This window comes from Ovis canadensis, chromosome 11, assembly GCF_042477335.2.
Source record: "Ovis canadensis isolate MfBH-ARS-UI-01 breed Bighorn chromosome 11, ARS-UI_OviCan_v2, whole genome shotgun sequence".
Classification (NCBI taxonomy): Eukaryota; Metazoa; Chordata; class Mammalia; order Artiodactyla; family Bovidae; genus Ovis; species Ovis canadensis.
In genome coordinates this window covers 36,545,106-36,563,775 of record NC_091255.1, presented here as the reverse complement: position 1 = coordinate 36,563,775, position 18,670 = coordinate 36,545,106, and the positions used below count along the sequence as shown (strand labels likewise).

General features: G+C 46.2%; 1 protein-coding gene across 4 annotated transcripts in view; it reads left to right on the top strand.

Moving 5' to 3' along the window:
- Positions 1-12,728, top strand: part of MYH10 (myosin heavy chain 10) — a 121,909-nt gene extending 109,181 nt beyond the window's left edge. For all 4 annotated transcript variants that reach the window (XM_069603512.1, XM_069603510.1, XM_069603513.1 and 1 more), the window contains exons 34-41: positions 578-739; positions 5,642-5,770; positions 6,121-6,209; positions 6,960-7,083; positions 7,158-7,366; positions 8,904-9,012; positions 10,301-10,473; positions 11,124-12,728. In XM_069603512.1, the coding sequence (XP_069459613.1) occupies positions 578-739; positions 5,642-5,770; positions 6,121-6,209; positions 6,960-7,083; positions 7,158-7,366; positions 8,904-9,012; positions 10,301-10,473; positions 11,124-11,268 (1,140 nt within the window). In that variant the 3' untranslated portion in view covers positions 11,269-12,728. The remainder of the gene's footprint in view (positions 1-577; positions 740-5,641; positions 5,771-6,120; positions 6,210-6,959; positions 7,084-7,157; positions 7,367-8,903; positions 9,013-10,300; positions 10,474-11,123) is intronic.
- The last annotated feature ends 5,942 nt before the right edge of the window (positions 12,729-18,670 follow it).

The window sequence follows — 18,670 nt, the reverse complement described above, 5'->3', positions numbered from 1 at the left end:
TCAAGTCTTGGATCTGGGACACTTTCTTATTTTTGGTCCACTAACATTTTATTAGCCACTTATTGCTAGATAACAGATTAGCTCAAGCTTAGTGACTTAAAACGGCACACATTAAATGAGTTTCTGTGAGTTGGGAATTCTGAAGCAGCTTATTAGCAGGGAGCATCCATCATCTGAAGGGCTGACTGGGGCTGGAGGGAGTGCATCCAAGCTGTTTGCCCATGTGGTTGACACATGGGCCCCTCTGCTGGGGCTGGGGTGTCCCCGTGCTGGGCAAGGGGGGAGCTTCCCTAGGAGCTTGTCTCATGCCTTCCAATCTCATTGCATCACCTGGACTAGGAGCTTGAGATCAGGGGTTCTGCCTCTTTACACACTCTCGCCTCAGTCAGTCAGTCAGTGGAAATGATTTGTACCAGGTGGAGATGTTTATAGACCTCTCTGTACAAATTCAGCTGCTAATAATAATAATCGCTTGGAGGCAGAGAGCCCCCCCTCCTGAGTAAGTCGAGCCCCCACGGGACTGTTCTCTGTGTGCGGATAACGGATCTGACCGATGTATCCTGACACTGCCTGTCAGGTGCGGGAGCTTGAGGCAGAGCTGGAGGATGAGCGGAAACAGCGGGCCCTGGCTGTTGCCTCGAAGAAGAAAATGGAAATAGACCTGAAGGACCTGGAGGCTCAAATCGAGGCAGCTAACAAAGCAAGGGATGAAGTGATCAAGCAGCTCCGCAAACTCCAGGTGAGTGCCACCAGCCATCAGGGTGTGGTGGTGGGGTGATCAGGCTCTGCTGAGACCACCGAGCATGACATGGCCCGTGATGCTGGAGAGAAGGCTCTGGGCAGCATCCAGCCACCATCATGCTGGCGGGCTCAGTGTTGCCACGTCACTGCTGCAGGGCACAGGGCCGCTGTCATCCTCAGCTGTAGGCTGGGGCCACAGGCCATAAAGATGGTACGTGTATAGCTCCAGCGTCTACTGGGTGGGCTTGGCCCCATTTGGATTGAGTGAGGTAGAGTTGCCTGGTGGGCACTCACTAAGGGACAAGCGCTTAGGGCTCTGAATAACATCTCGTGGTCAACTAAACACACAGGCACCCACTGAGAGTAGGTGGTGTCGACTTTGTTGACCAGGGCCATGAGCCGCTCCTGCGGTTAGGGGGACATGGCAGGCCCACCTGCAGTGTGGTCTGCAGAAGCAGTCGTTGAGCAGCTCCATGTTGCTCCTCCTTCAGTTGCGCCTTTCTGTCCAGTCAGCATCACTTTAGCTACTCAGAGAGCATGCTGGTTTTCACTGTCACAGTGACAAAGTGATTTCTGTAGTAACTTGCTATATTGGCAGGATGTGATGGGCTGTCTCGTACAGGGACACACTTCTCTGGAGGGAAAGACAAAAGCTTTAGAAAATTTCCATTCCTTTGGCCTTGGTGATTCTGCATCTTCTTCCATTCTCTGGATTATCTATTCACTCCCTCATTGGTACTGTTTTACAGTGCAAGTTTTGATGGAGTTCAGATTATTTTTTCCTTTGTTTCTTCTGTTTTTACTATTTATGAAGCCACTACCTAATCCAAGGTCCTGAAGATTTAGTCTTGTGTTTTCTCCTAAGAGTTTTATGCAGTCCATGTGGTCACAGAGTCACACATGACTGAAGAGTTTTATACTTCTGGCTCTTTCTAAATCCATTTCAATTTTTATTATGTAGTTTGATATATGAACCGAATTTCATTCTTTGGGATATGGATATTCAATTGTCCCAGCACCATTTGTTAAAAAGATTTTCCCCATTGAAATTATCTTGGCCCTCTTGTCAGAAATCAGCTGACCACAGACTTGTGTCTATTTCTGGACTCTTAGTTCTATTCCTTGATCTCTTATGTCTGTCCTGCCAGGAACGCACAGTCTTGATTACCGTGGCTTAAGGTTTTGCACTTGGGAAGTATGACTTCTCCAACTTTCTTTTTCATGACTGCTGTTCTGGGCTCCTTGCAGTTCCATTTAGGATCAGCTTGTCAGTTTCTGCCCCCGCCTCCCCTAAGCCAGCTTGGATTCTTATTTTACGTTGACTCGGTAGATCAATTTGAAGAGTATTACCATCCTCACAAAGGTATTGAGTTTTCCACGAACATGGCTATCAGCCCATTTAGCTATTTCATTTTTTTCTATGATGCTTTATTTTAGTTTCTGGCATACAAGTCTTATACGTTAGCTAAATTTTACCCTTTTGATGCTAAGTGTAGCTGCTCTGTTACTATTTACAGTGTTTATAGTTAGTGTATTGAATTTCAATTATTTTTGTACAGTTGTCCCTCAGTGTCTGAGAGGGATTGGTTCTAGGAGCAACCCCTCCACCCCCGTGGATACCAAAATCCACCGATGCTTAAGTCCCTGATATAAAATGGTGTATTACTTGCATAAAACCTATGAATATTTTCTCATATACTTTAAATCATCTCTAGTTTACTCATAACAACCTGATAGAAGGTAATGGTTGTCCACGTGGCAAATTCAGGTTTTGCTTTTTGAAATTTTCTGAGAATGTTTTTCCCCTGAATATTTTTGATCCATTATTGGTTGAATCCATGGGTGTGGAGCTCAGATATGGAGAACTAACTGTATCGACTGATCCTGTATGCTGCAGCCTCACTGAACTTATTAGTTGTAACATTTTTTTAATGGACTCCTTAAGATTTTCTGTACTTTTTCATTAGCAAATTTAGCTAAGTTTTATTTCTTCTTTCTCAATCTGGATATCTTTTATTTCCCTTTCTTGGCCTAAATGCTTTGACTAGCATTACATTGTTATACATTACAATGTATAATGTTATCCATTACATTGTTATACAGAAATAGTAAGGGCAAAAACATCCCTGTCTCATTGCTGATTGTAGGGAAAAGCATTCACTCTTTGACCATTAAGTATGATACTAGTTTTTCATTTCATTGATTCCCTTTATCAGGGTTGGGGAAGTTGCCTTAAGTTCATTGAGTGTTTTTATTTTATTGTTTGTTTTTATTTTTTTTTAATTTTTTGAAATTTAACTGGAGGCTAATTACTTTACAATATTGTGGTGGTTTTTTGCTATGCATTCACATGAATCAGCCATGGGTGTACATGTGTTCCCCATCCTGAGACCCTCCCTCCCCATCCCATCCCTCAGGGTCATCCCAGTGCACCAGCCCTGAGCACCCTGTTTCATGCATTGAACTTGGACTGGTGATCTATCTCACATATGATAATATACATGTTTCAATGCTGTTCGCTCAAATTACCCAACCCTCGCCTTCTCCCACAGAGTCCAAAAGTCTGTTCTTTACATCTGTGTCTCTTTTGCTGTCTCACATATAGGGTCATCATTACTGTCTTTCTAAATTCCATATATATGCGTTAATATATTGGTGTTTTTCTTTCTGACTTAACTTTGCTTTGTAGGCTCCGGTTTCATCCACCTCATTAGAACTGATTCAAATGCATTCTTTTTAATAGCTGAGTAATATTCCATTGTGTATACGTACCATACCTTTCTTATCCATTCGTCTGCTGATGGACATCAAGGTTGCTTCCATGTCCTAGCTATTGTAAACAGTGCTGCAATGGACATTGGGGTACACGTTTCTTTCAATTCTGGTTTCCTCGGTTTGTATGCCCAGTAGTGGGATTGCTGGATCATATGGCAGTTACATTTCCAGTGTTTTAAGGAATCTCCACACTGTTCATAGTGACTGTACTAGTTTGCATTCCCACCAACAGTGTAAGAGGGTTCCTTTTTCTCCACACCGTCTCCAGCATTTATTGTTTGTAGACTTTTTGATAGCAGCCATTCTGACGTGTGAGATGGTACCTCATTGTGGTTTTGATTTGCATTTCTCTGATAATGAGTGATGTTGAGCATCTTTTCATGTGTTTGTTAGCCATCTGTATGTCTTCTTTGGAGAAATGTCTGTTTAGTTCTTTGGCCCACTTTTTGATTGGGTCGCTTATTTTTCTGGAATTGAGCTGCAGGAGTTACTTGTATGTTTTTGAGATTGTCAGGTGCTTCATTTGCTATTATTTTCTCCCATTCTGAAGGCTGTCTTTTCACCTTACTTATAGTTTCCTTCATTGTGCAAAAGCTTTTAAGTTTAATTAGGGCCCATTTGTTTATTTGTATTTATTTCCATTACTCTGGGAGGTGGGTCATAGAGGATCCTGCTATGATTTACATCAGAGTGGTTTGCCTATGTTTTCCTCTGGGAGTTTTATAGTTTCTGGTCTTACATTTAGATCTTTAATCCATTTTATTTTTGTGTATGGTATTAGAAAGTGTTCTAGTTTCATTCTTTTAAAAGTGGTTGACCAGTTTTCCCAGCACCACTTGTTAAAAGAGATTGTCTTTTCTCCGTTGTATATTCTTGCCTCCTTTGCCAAAAATACGGTGTCCATAGGTGCGTGGATTTATCTCTGGGCTGTTTTGTTCCATTGATCTATGTTTCTGTCTTTGTGCCAGTACCATACTGTCTTGATGACCGCTGCTTTGTAGTATAAAGTCAGGCAGGTTGATTCTTCCAGTTCCATTTTTCTTTCTCAAGATTGCTTTGGCTATTTGAGGTTTTTTTGTATTTCCATACAAATTGTGAAATTGTGTGCTCTAGTTCTCTGAAAAATACCACTGGTAGCTTGATAGGGATTGTATTGAATCTATAGATTGCTTTGGGTAGTATATTCATTTACACTATATTGATTCTTCTGATCGATGAACATGGTATATTTCTTCATCTATTTGTGTCATCTTTGGTTTCTTTCACCACTGTTTTATAGTTTTCTATATATAGGTCTTTTGTTTCTTTAGGTAGATTTATTCCTAAGTATTTTATTCTTTTCATTGCAATGGTGAATGGAATTGTTTCCTTAATTTCTCTGTCTTCTCATTGTTAGTGTATAGGGATGTAGGGATTTCTGTGTATTAATATCCTGCAGCTTTACTATATTCATTGATTTAGCTCTAGTTATTTTCTGGTGGAGTCTTTAGGGTTTTCTGTGTAGATGAGCATGTCATTTGCAAACAGTGGGTTTTACTTCTTTTCCAATCTGGATTCCTTTTATTTCTTTTTCTTCTCTTGTTGCTATGGCTAAAACTTCCAAAACTATGTTGAACAGTAGTGGTGAGAGTGGTCATTCTTGTCTTGTTCTCCTGACTTTAGGAGAAATGCTTTCAATTTTTCACCATTGAGGGCAATGTTTGCTATCGGTTTATCATATATGGCTTTTATTATGTTGAGGTATGTTCCTTCTGTGCCTGCTTTCTGGATGGTTTTTATCATAAATGAATGTTGAATTTTGTCAAAGATTTATTGAGTGTTTTTATATTGAAAGGTATTAGATTGTTTCTGTGTCCGTTGAAGTGATCACATAGTTATGTTGGATGTCAAATCAACCTTGAATTCCTCATATAAATCCCACTTGGAGGTGTTAATGGATCTTACTGGTTTCTATTTTGTTGAGCATTTTTGCATCTATATTCATAAAGGATATTGACTTGAATGTTTTCTTTTTCATCACTTCTACATGCTTTTATAATAAATTCCTATTTTATAATCTGGGGGGAAAGGTATGTTTAAATAAGAATAAACACTACTCCAAAACTTGCCTCCTCCTTATGCTTAGGCTCAGATGAAGGACTACCAGCGTGAGTTAGAAGAAGCTCGTGCATCCCGGGATGAGATTTTTGCTCAATCCAAAGAGAGTGAGAAGAAACTGAAAAGCCTGGAAGCAGAAATCCTTCAGTTGCAGGAGGTTTGTGTGTTTGTTTATTCATCTATTTGCTTAACAAATATTTGCCCTTGGAATTTCTCTAAGACCAGATAAATACATTTCAGTGTTTTTGTAGCCAGTGTAATCTCACTGACCATTTTTAATGTGGTGCTGGACCATCTTACTGCTTCACTTGAGCAAAGTGGTCCCATTTGATATTGTTCTACCTGACTAAAGACAGAGAGGTTGAATAGTGTATTTCTCAAAACTGTTTATAATTTGAGGTGCACTTGGTGCCTCAAGCAAGGTGGCAGCAGCCAGAGGCACTGTCAAACCTCACATCTAAGGAAACTTAGCAGCCAGAGCTTACATGACAATCTGAACTCATTCAGGAACTTGCCTCATCCGAGCGAGCCCGCCGACATGCTGAGCAGGAGAGAGACGAGCTGGCGGACGAGATCGCCAACAGCGCCTCCGGCAAGTGAGTCTCCTGAGCATGTGGGAAGGGGTGGGTGTCTCACTGGTCCTCACAGGCACTAAGTCAGCTACAGGGGTCATCTGGCATTGGGGAGTCAGTGGTTGGTTTGCTCATCTGTTCAAAGTCTGGAGAGATGAGCATGAGATGCTGGGCCTCAGCCAACTGGCTGAAGCCCTGCCAGGTCACACCTCCCTGTACCAGTCACGTCCACACAGGTCTGCAGAAAAGGCCTTCAGAACCTATCTGGCCTCCATAGGACTGCACAGCCTTGCAGTGCAGGGCCTCGCTTTCACATTTGTTAGGTCTCTTTCCCTCGACATATGTTTCATTGAAAGTCAGATTTTGGGGGGTTTTTTTTACAATTAAAAGTTGCTTTCTCCATTTAAAGGCTGTCCTCAGGATCCATTGTGGTCATTTTCTAGTGTGCCATGAGGAGGAGCTGGCTTTGGATCTTGGTGCACTAGAGAAGCTAGGGAACATCAGAATCTTTTTGCACTTTTAAAGCTGACACTGGCTGTGGAGCAAAGCTGGAGGGCTACACAGCGATCCAGGTGCAAGATAGCGGGGCCTGGCCAGGTGGCAGGCCTGGGGATGGAGAGAAGTGGGCAGCGTGTTTGGAAGCAAAACCAACAGGACCAGGCAGATTGGGGTGGGAGGAGGAGAAAGAGAAAAATTAAGAATGCTTATGGCAACACAGTGGGTGGAGGAGCCCTGGAGAGTTCTCTGTGCTGAGTGTCGCCGCCTCGGCCGCAGGTCTGCACTGCTGGATGAGAAGCGGCGTCTGGAGGCTCGGATCGCACAGCTAGAGGAGGAGCTGGAGGAGGAGCAGAGCAACATGGAGCTGCTCAACGACCGCTTCCGCAAGACCACACTGCAGGTGGGTCTACCATGTCCCCTCACCCCAGGAGGGACTGTGCCATCCCCTGCACAACTGACCCATCTCCCCTTCAGGTGGACACGCTGAACACTGAGCTGGCGGCCGAGCGCAGCGCTGCCCAAAAGAGCGACAATGCGCGCCAGCAGCTGGAGCGGCAGAACAAGGAGTTGAAGGCCAAGCTCCAGGAGCTAGAGGGCGCTGTCAAGTCCAAGTTCAAGGCCACCATCTCTGCCCTAGAAGCCAAGATTGGGCAACTGGAGGAGCAGCTTGAGCAGGAAGCCAAGTAAGAGGTTTTCAGTGCTATAAGCCAAAAAAAGGTTTTTACAGTATCTCTGTTACAGACCAAGTCCAGGTTTATAGAGATGACACCAATGCCCCTTGTCCTAAGGGAGCTTCGTTGCACAAGGGCACATATAACCAGAGAAGCTGGTGTGAGCCCTCAGGGAACAATGGGCTCACCTGTCAGCTCTTCCCAGGTTCAGCTGAGGGCTAATCATGCTGTGTGTGCCCCATGATTTGCTGGTGCCATAGTTTACATCTCTGCCCAAGGCTGAGCCCAAGTTCACCGCATCACATGAAATGCTACAGTGTGTTGGCAGAGAAGAAATGCAATGTAACAAAAAAGACAAGTTTTTTCTCCTTTAGGAAGGGATTGCTCAACAGTTTCCATTCTGGTGTCATAAACCATTCTGAAATTTATTAGGAATTGCACAAAGCAGCTTTTGGGCAGGCATTTACATATATATTAGAATAGAATCTCAGATGGCCAGAGCTGGAGCAGACTTTCAACTTCACCCTATTATTGAGGAGTTTGGGGGCCCAGAAACACAGGGTCTGTTGCCCAGAGTCCTCCCCAGCCTAGCATCTGAAACTTTGTCCCCCTGCTCTCAAATGTAACAGCTAAGGGTTTGTTTGTTGTTAGTTGTAATTGACATGACTTGGCCCTTTCAGCTGACTCCATCCTATCCATTTTTGCATAACATTTGTGAAGGAACAAAAGACCCTTTTGTGTTTTCAGTGGAGTTCTCCAAGTAAGTTAACTCTCCTTCCTTCACGTGGGACAGTGGAGGCCTGTCTAGAACATGGTGCCGTGATTCCTAACTGAAGTGGGGGGAGTTGTTTCAGTGTTCAGCTGCTCTAGCATCTTAGTAAGTACGTGCTAAGTCGCTTCAGTCATATCCGACTCTTGGCGACCCTATGGACTAGCCTGCTAAGCTCCTGTGTCCGTGGGATTCTCCAGTTAAGAATACTGGAGTGGGTTGCCTTGCCTTCCTCTGGGGAATCTTAGTCAGTGGGAGTGAGTGAGCAAGTGAGGTCGCTCAGGCGTGTCCGACTCTTTGCGACCCCGTGGGCTGTAGCCCATCAGGCTCCTCTGTCCAGGGGATTCTCCAGGCAAGAATACTGGAGTGGGTTGCCATTTCCTTCTCCAAGTCAGTGGGAAGTAATTTTAAATTGAAACAATAATTAAATTGAGTGTTTTGTTTTCCAGGCTAAAATGTTAGGTGATAAGAGTAACCAACTAAGGTTTTTATTTCCAAAAACTCTACACTCAATGTAAGTGACCTTTGATCTTCAGAAGATCACTAAGGTGATAAATATCCACGCATGAGGGAATAATGCAGGTGTTCTGCCTATCAGCATTAGACTACGTTAAAGGCAATCCACAGTTCGACCAGAAGGGAGAATTTTCTGGACTGTGTTGATCACGATGATACAGGGTCCTGGAAAGCGCTCCAACGTGTGTCATCTTATAGAAAAAAGGACTTAAAATATTTTCATTGCAAGAACTGTGGAAATGAACATGTTGATCATTTTCACAGGGAAAGAGCCGCTGCCAATAAACTAGTTCGTCGTACCGAGAAGAAGCTGAAAGAAATCTTCATGCAGGTTGAAGATGAACGCCGCCATGCTGACCAGTATAAAGAACAGGTAAGGAGAGAAGGCACCTAAAGGGAACATGTCTTTCACCCTGAATGCTGTACAGGAACACAGACAGAAGACCAACCATGTTACTATGTGACTTGCTGACTTAGGAAGAAACTCTTAAGTACACATGCTGTTTCTTGTTCCTGCTGGTCACTCCCGAGTGCTGGGGATACAGAGGTGGTTAGGACGTAGCCCTGCCCCACAATACATGTTAAGAAGGGGTGGGCAAGAGCCTTGGGAAGGCTTGTAGTGGGGAGGCCTGAACTGATCTTAATTACCATGTTTCCTTCCCTAGAGTAGACACTGCATGAGTGCAGAGATTTCTGCCTGTTTTACCTACCATCTTCTAAATGCCTAGAAAAGTTGTAGTTGGCAGTCATAAGACTTGACTCATTGGTAAAGACTCTGATGCTGGGAGGGATTGGGGGCAGGAGGAGAAGGGGATGACAGAGGATGAGATGGCTGGATGGCATCACCGACTTAAGTGAACTCCGGGAGTTGGTGATGGACAGGAAGGCCTGGCCTGCTGCAATTCATGGGGTCGCAAAGAGTCGGACACAACTGAACTGAATGTTGGCTGGGTGGAGAGGCAGATGCAGGAAGTAGTATGAAGGGAAGAAAAGGCGATGCACGGCACGTGGGACCCAAGTGGTCGTCCTCGTCTGTGTCCAGGCATCTGTTTCCTAAGTGTCAGGTCGTGTCAGCTCTGTATTGGCTGCAGCCTGGGGGGCTGTGCTCTCGCTCATCTGGGAGACCCGAGGATCCACTGCCTCTAGCCTAGACCCTCCCCTCCCCATCCCAGGACCTAGCAACTCGGAGAGCAGTTCTGGGTGGGTGTGAACTGGACTGGCACAGTGTTGGCCAGTTTCTGTGGCTCAGGAGTGGGCGGGCTAGTGGCAGGCCAAGTTCTGACTTGGTTTTCCAGAGTGGCTTGGTACTTACCGTGTTGAAAGGAGGTGTAAAATGAACACACCATCTCCTGGGGGTGGAGATTATCTGTGTTGCTGGCTCTTCTGTGTTTTGTAGCAATGGCAGTTTCCTTTCATAATTCCATAGATCACTCGTGAAGATGCCATTTTTCTGTAGAAAACTCAGGGATGAAAATTGGTTTTCAATTGTAAAGTTTCCTTTAGCCTAATATGCTGTGTAGACATGGTTGTGCAGAAATGGCAGGGGTGTGCACACACGTGTGGCCAGTGGGGCAGAGGCCTGTGCTGAAACATTCAGGACACAGTGATGTGAATTTGGATTCAGCGGTTTGGTTTGACTTGGTTCCTATAACTTCCTCAAGATGGAGAAGGCCAACGCCAGGATGAAGCAGCTCAAGCGGCAGCTGGAGGAAGCAGAGGAAGAAGCCACACGTGCCAATGCATCTCGGCGCAAACTCCAGCGGGAACTGGACGATGCCACTGAGGCCAACGAGGGCCTGAGCCGCGAGGTCAGCACCCTCAAGAACCGGCTGAGGTGAGTGGCTCCAGACACTGGTTTTCTTGGCCATGTGTGAGGTCCTCCTTAGCATGTACCTGTTCAGGACTCCTGACCGTTGGTGGTCTGGAGAGCGGGGAAACAACAGGCCAGTCAGTCACTGGCTCTGTGTTTACTCATGGCTTGTGTGCCAGCCCAGGAGTCTGTCCATGTCCCTCGTGGGCAGGGACAGCCTCTCCATGGCAGACTTGATGCACCCCAGGAGACAGGGAGCCAAGGCTTCTCCCTAGGACAGCTTAGCACAGGTGTGGCCTGTGGGCTGGAGCCTGTCTGCCCTGCTGCCGTATGCTAAGAGTGGTGTTAACATTGCTAAAGGCTGTAAAAAGACCAGCAGAGACCTTAGGAGGCCCGCAAAGCCTGCACAGAGCATTTCCTCTCCATCTGCCCTTTGGGGAGCACCTGGCCGGGGATGAGCTGGTGGTGCTGTCCTCACTGTGTCTGGGAGGGACAGCAGGGGCCAGCTACCACGGCCCCCAGGACGATGCTCAGCAGGTGGCAGTGGTGGCTAAGCACAGAGCCCTTCTGATCTCCCCACCACCCCAGGGGCTGCATCCTGGGCAGGGAGCTTTGAATCCTCAGGTGGGTGGACGACTTGGCAGCCACGTGCACCTGCTTTCTGTTCCCTCCAGGCGAGGCGGCCCGATCAGCTTCTCCTCCAGCCGATCAGGCCGGCGCCAGCTGCACATTGAGGGCGCATCCCTGGAGCTGTCGGACGACGACACAGAAAGTAAGACCAGTGACATCAATGAGACGCAGCCACCACAGTCCGAGTAAGTCCAAGGAAGCTAGAGGAGGCAATATCGCGGGACATGCAGGAAGTCACCGGCGCCCCCACCTCGGGGCCTCCTGCAGATCTGGGGAACCGGCGAGCTGCGAGACTCCTTCCTGAGAGATCAACTGTGTCTTAAGGCCTCATGGCCTACACACACGTCTCCTGCTTCAGATTTAGGTACAATTGCTCCCCTTTTTATATATATATATATATACACACACACAAAACCTACACATATTAAACAGATCGCCTCATCATTGCATCTATTTTCCATATATCCACCAAGAGACCATTTTATAATACATGTTAAGAGAACCCTTTTTCAAACTAACTCCAGACCCGCTGCCAGTCGCTGGGTCATGGGGCCGCCTAGCGGTTGCCACCCCGTCGCTCTGCATGCTCTGTCGTACGGACAGCTACCTTAGTTCTGTGTTCACGTGGCCCCTGCCTCCGCAGCCATATCAAGTCCCTTAGAACGTTGTGAAACCTAAACTGCACCTGTAGCTCTCATTTCCTTCAGATGAGGATTGACACTATTTCAGTGCGCAAACTGTGAAAGGGGCTTCCGTGAGATGGGGGGTGGGTTGGGGGAAGCAGCATCCATGGGGGTTACAGTGCCCCTCTCCCTCAAGTCGTGGGGTCCCCGCATCTCTTCACGTGAACTGTCTTCGGCCGGAGCTGCTCTGTGCCAGCAGGACAGTGGCCACGACGCAGCTGAGGCCCAGGGGCAGCCATCACAGTGACTTCTAGATGGTCTGCTCCTCGCAGCCACAGGCCCCCCAGAGCAGAAGCTAGGGGGACACCCTTCCTCGCCAACCAGGCTCTCATGCTGACCTTGCAAATTCAGCCGCTGCTTTGAGCCCAAAATGGGAAGATTGGTTTTGTGTCCGAGACTTGTTCAAGTCTGTCAATGAGGGGGACAGCACCTCGGGAACAGAGGCCACCCGCCTGAATGTTGACATGCCAGTGGATGACTCCTTTTTCATTTTTCCCTCCCCACCCCCTCAGGACAGTGTTACAGTAAACATTAGCATTCTGTTTTGGGTTGATAGTTAATCAAACTGACATTACAGAAAGTGCCTTAGACACTACAGTACTAAGACAATGTTAAATATATTATTTGCCTCTGTAACAATTTAATGTATTAAGTTTTGACTGTGCTTCATATCATGTACCTCTCTAGTCTAAGTGGTATTATAAACATTCAGTGACAATGAATCAGTGTTAATTATAAATCCTTGATCCTCTGCAACGTGCTTGAAAACACAAACCTTTTGGGTTAAAAGCTTTAACATCTGTTGGGAAGAATTTGTCATGTGGGTTTGGAATCTTTGATTTTTCCCCCTTTATGAATTGTACTGGCTGTTGACCACCAGACACCTGACTGCAAATATCTTTTCTTGTATTCCCATATTTCTAGACAATGATTTTTGTAAGACAATAAATTTATTCATTATAGATATTTACGCCTGCTCTGTTTACTTGGAGGAAAAAGCACCCGTGGAGAATAAACAGACCTCAATAAACAAGAATAATCATGTGAATGTGCAATCTGTTTTCTCACCTTCTGTTCTGGTTGGACGCTATGTAGACTTACCGTGCTGATAGCCAGGCTGCTTGTTCTAAGGGCACCGCACGCCCAGAAACTGTCAGGTGACAGGTGAGTTCTCTGGGCGGGCTGGCGGCTGTCCTGCTCTCCCGATGAGCGGTCCAGGACTGTGGGATGAAGCCTCGAGGAGGGTTTGTTTCAGTGTCCAATCAGTGAAGCCCATTACTGGATTAGAGTATTTCAAGAGGCCTGATAAGTTTCAGGCTATTTTCAGACAGGATGCACGTTAAAAATGCTTTTGGGAGGATTCGGTGGTGTAATCCACGGGCAGCTGTGGGCCAGGTAGGATGGGCCAGAGAGAAATCTAGGGGAACACAGTCATGTAGCCATGCTGGTTTTTTTTTTTTTTAATATGCTCAAGTTAGGCTGGTTCCAGTGGTCTGAAGTACATACTGAAGCTGCTTAGCAGTTGCGAGGATATGGAAAATGGGCTAAAGTGTTCCCTTTCTCAAAATTGTCACTACCACAGGAGAAAAGGTAAGTTGCACTTACCCTCTCTCATGTCTTCTCACCCTTGCTTTTGGTATCTCAGTCCAAGGGTTTGTGGAATTCAGAGGCTTTTCTGAAAAAGAATCCTTTCCTTGCTAGCTGGTTTAACTGGTGTTCACGTCATACTGTTTGCCAGCTCAGGAGAAACACGACCTACATGAATAGATTCCAATTCCTGATTCCACAAAGACGCTATCTAGACAGGACCTTTCTTCACTAAACAAACCACTGCTTCATAGTCTGAGGTTGTTCATGAAACGCAACTATAGCTGGGAGCTGGGTTCTGGGCATGTCAAAGACAAAGCAGCTGGCCAGCGCCCAGCCACGGGCATATGGTCCAATGAGAGGGGGGGTTCCAGAATGTGTGGAGAAACCTTAGCCTTTTGTGGAATGCAGTCTAGATGAACTCTCTTAGAATGCAGACATTCTAGAAGACTCTCTTTCTTTAGCAGAGATAACACACCTGTTCCCAGCCTGCCTATCCTAGGCATGTTGACATCAGGAAGACAAGCACCCTTTCTGTCACCAACCTTCCCCCTCCCTGGAAACCTCAACTAAAATGAAATGAGGTAGAAACCAAATTCTTAACCAGCCTTCCCTATGGCTCTGGGTATCACTGACTCATGTCCCTTTCCTCCTGAAGCCAATGTTGCTATGACAACAGACATGTTTATCAAGACAGGAAGAGCCCACAGTTCAGACTCTAGGAACCACCACTTCCTTAAAAAAAATCACAACAGTCCATGAGTTAGAATCTAGAAAGTGGACACGATGGCTCCTCACCCCCTAGTTAGGCAGGCAGGCCTGAGGGAAGCCCATGGCTGAAAGCTGAGGGGAGTCCCCATCCACAGAGGTTTCCCAGTCCCGGCCCCGAGAGCTTTCCCAAATACTGCGCGTTTGCTGAAATACTGCATCTGTGCACCATCAGGACCAACCGGGCAGTCTACTTCCTTATGTAGCCACCATCTTTTGGGAATCTAGCAAATCATGTGAAATGTCTCATACAATCCTTTTCAGAAATGTAGTACGAAACTTATCAGTAAGGGTATATTGACATGATAATACCAGTTTCCCAAGAATGTTAACCCTAATTACACCACCATGTACTGCATGTAGAAAGTATGATTACCGTAATTACAGCATCCATGTACATGCACAAAGTATGATTACCGTAATTACAGCATCCATGTACCACACACACAAAGTATGATTACCATAATTACAGCGTCTGTGTACCACATGTACAAGTATGATCATGTCCCCAAGCCTTAAGCCAAGATTACAAACTCACGTTTGATGCATTACAGCAGTGAGGCCTGTTTATTTTTTCAAAGAAGGCCAATAATAGATTCCATGCCCACTAACTGGATGTAGTGAAGCTTACTCAAGATGTAATGTGACATAATCGGACTGTTCAACACTGGATCTGACTGGGACATCTGAGCAGAGTGCTGCCTCCGTCAAGGACCATACCATATGGAAGCTGAGATGCTCCTGTTCGCACGTGTGTCAACTCAGGCACCCCACAATCACCTTCAAGAGGTGGCAGCTGTCATGTGGTTGTCACTGCCTGACTCCTGGTGAGGTCATTAAAGCCCAGCACCAGATCTTGTAGTGAGAGTATCAGCAGCTTAGAAGAAAGTTCTGGAGCCAGCAGCGGAGCAGAGCTGCACAGCCAGTGCTCACTGTGCCGCAGAGGATGACATTGCTCAGGAAAACATGGAAAAGGACCCCTTGGGTCAAGACACAATTCAGAACATCGGAATTACAATGTGAAGTCTAGGAGTATGTCTCACATTTTCCTTTCTGTACATGAATTAAATAAGTGTGATATGATGAAAATTTGCATAAAGTCTAGAAGGGCTCTTTAAATAAATACAAAGTCTTGGGGCTTTGCCAACGGCTCAGTGGATAAGAATCCGCCTGCCAATGTAGGAGACGATGGGTTTGATCCCTGATCCAGGAAGATTCCAAATTCTGTGGAGCAGCAAAGCCCCTATTGAAACCTGAGCTCTAGAGCCCATGCTCTGCAACGAGAGAAGCTACTGCAATGAGAAGCCCACGCTCCACTACTGGAGAAAGCCCATGTAGCAACAAAGCACAGCCAAACATAAATTTAAATACAAAGTCTTAATAATAAGCATTTTCATAGTTAGAATTGCACACTTCTACTGCTTTACAAAATAAAGGTATGTCTTATGATTGCTGGCACTTAAGCATCTATGAAATACAGAACTCTCCTCACTAGGCAGTTCTGGGGTGGAACCTAAGGGCATCTGCGTGGTAAAATTTCCCCAAGGAGGCCTCAGCCCAGTCACCTGGCAGGTCCAGGTAGCCCCTGCTTTGTGCTACTTAGATCTCACAACTCCTAGCACATGTCTTCAGTGAAAGAAAATCAGTCTCGTGGCTTCAAAATTTGGGCCACTTAACAGGAAAATTTAGGATCCACAGAGTAAAACTAGTCCATCTTTTCACTTCACTTCTGTTTTAGAAAGCTGCAACTGCGTGTTCATCGATTTTGTGTCCTTTTCTTACTGACGCATGGATGCGCATGACTTACAGGTCAGTGGCTCCATGGTCACTTGTCCAGCTGAGCGGTTATCCTAACCACGGCATTCCCCCACCAGCAGACGTTTGTATTAATGCTACTGAGACTGACTTTGTTCTTACTACCACAGACGAGTAGTTACAGCTTATCACATTGTTAGATTGATTCAAAACTTAACAGAGGGTAATTCAAGCTCTGAGCCTCACATGACATCACTGCTGATGCAGGCATGTGTCAGAAAACCCGCCCAGGCCTGCCAGCCCAGCACCCTTATCCTAGACCTCCGCCTGCAAACCATGATCCGGGCAGGATCTCCCCTATGTTAACAGGGGCAGCAAACTTGAAAACACCCCACAAGTGCACTAGTGAAACATCTGTTCAGCTTCGCTTGGTGAAGACTTCAGAGCTGACAGGAAACATTAACTCTTGTGGGTGCAGGTGGGCAGCAGAGTAAAGTATTACCCCACGTGCAGAACACCAACACCATAAGCTTTATCCTGTTTTCAAATTGGCCTCCTCTTCATGTGGGCTATCTTACATAAGAAGCCTGTTACATTAGTATTACTAGAGACTTTTCCTCCTTAAAATTAAAAAAAGGGGCTTCCCTGGTAGCTCGGTGGTAAACACTCTGCCCGCGAATGGAGGAGACACAAGTTCATTCTCTGATCTGGGAGGATCCCACATGCTGCAGAGCAACTAAGCCCATGTACCACAACTACTGAGCCTGTGCTCTAGAGTGTGGGAGCTGCCACTACTGAGCCACGTGCTACAACTACTGAAGCCTGCACGCCTTAGAGCTCATGCACCACAATAAAGAACAGCCCTGCTCACCAACCAGAGAAAAGTTCATGAGCAGCAACAAAGACCCAGCAAAGCCAAAAATAAATAAAATTATAAAAAAAAATTTTTAAGGGCTACTGTATTTCTTGCCTAGAGAATTCCATGGACAGAGGAGCCTGGTGGGCCTATAGTCCATGGGTCTCAAAAAGTAGGACACGACTGGGCAACTAACACACACACACACATCCCCGTATATCATATTTTTAACAGCCATGGGACCAGTTTTCAGATAAGATGCTCCAAGTCACAGGAACATGATTGCAAAGATGCCACCTGCCTCCACTCTCATTTTTCTTAAAAAATATCAAGTAACACATTTATATTTTAAAGGCCAAGCTAGTGCCCTCAATTTGCTTCAAATTTTGAGGCAGATTACAGAGAGAAAAACCACCCATGAAGTCAAAAAACACAGAAAAGACTTATCTTAGCATCCTCTGCGCAAACAACGCAGACAACTTACAGCCTGGGCCCATCTCCCTCGGGCCCTGTTCCCACCAGCGGCCAAGCTGGATACTCCCCGGCTACAGGCTGCCTCTGAAGCCACTGCTCCACCCAAGATCATGTCCTCATGTCCCCTTCCCTACAAGTGCCAGCTTCCACCATGGCTCGGAGAAGATGCTAATGGCAGCTCCAGTGCAGCCTGAGAGAAACAAAGCCAACACCAACTGACACGGGGAGGAGGCGTGTGGATGAGCCGTGAGCCACTGTGCTCCTCCTGCCGCCCCCTCAAGCATCATTTCCAAGCACTCAGAACCAGCTCACCTCCTGACACAAGTCAGAGTCAAGACCAGAGAAGCCTCCAGTCTGATGAAGTGGTAAACAGCAGAAAAGGACACTGGGCCCCTTTCCAAACCTGGCTTTCCCATGAACCAGCTGTGTGAGCTCAGGCCAGTCACCTAAACCCTGGGCTTGCTTTCCCTTCTGTAAACTGAGGAAAAACCAGCTCATCCTGCTCCCGGGTCACAATATACAGCTCTCCCTCACCTCACTGGTGACCCCACAACCCAGCTCTGGCACCTAGCAGGACGACGAAGTTTCAGGAGCAAGGGATGGGAATGAGTAGTGAGATGAAAATACCTGGAAGCAAGAAGCTGTCCTTGGCCACCGGGAAGCTCACCCCCTCCACGCCCATGCAGGGGAGACCACCACATGGAACCAGCCCGGAGGAGGGCTCATTCCTGAAGGTTTCAGTGAGAGCTGCACACACAGGCAATTCTGCAGCGCTAGGAGGAGGGCCCACTCAGAGGAGATTAGATAGGCAAACAATACACAGACCTTTCAGACCGGGAAGCAAAGGCTCTATGTGAACGTGTACAAAGCAGCATCGTGAGCCAGATACAAACGGTCACTGACTTACAATGGTCTGACTTACAGATTTTTTGACTCTACCATGATGCAAAAGCAAAACAATCAATAGAAACCACACTGAATTTTAGATTTTCATCTTCTCCCAGGTAGCAATACACGGTGCGATCCTCTCACACAACACTGGCAGGGCATTTCCCAGTCAGCCACATGATAGATATGACGACAGCCATTCTGCACCCAGATGACCATTCCATTTTTCACTTTCAGTACAGTATTCAATCAATTATATACAACAGTCAACACTTATTATCAGGCTTTGTATTAGATGATTTTGCCCAACTGTAGGCTAATTCAAATGTTCTGAGCATGTTTAAGGTAGACAGGGCTAAGCTGTGATGGTCAGGGGGTTAGATGTAGTAAATGCATTTTCAATTTACAATGAATGGATTTATCAGAACACTGTCCCACTTTAAGTGGAGGAAGACCTGGAAAGCTGAAAGAAGCCCAAGGAATCAAGCAGCTTCCTCAGGGGGTCATATGCCAATGGTGCTGCAATTGTAACAAAACCAGAACTTCAAGGGAGTTCCCACTCCACCCCCACAAAGTGAGC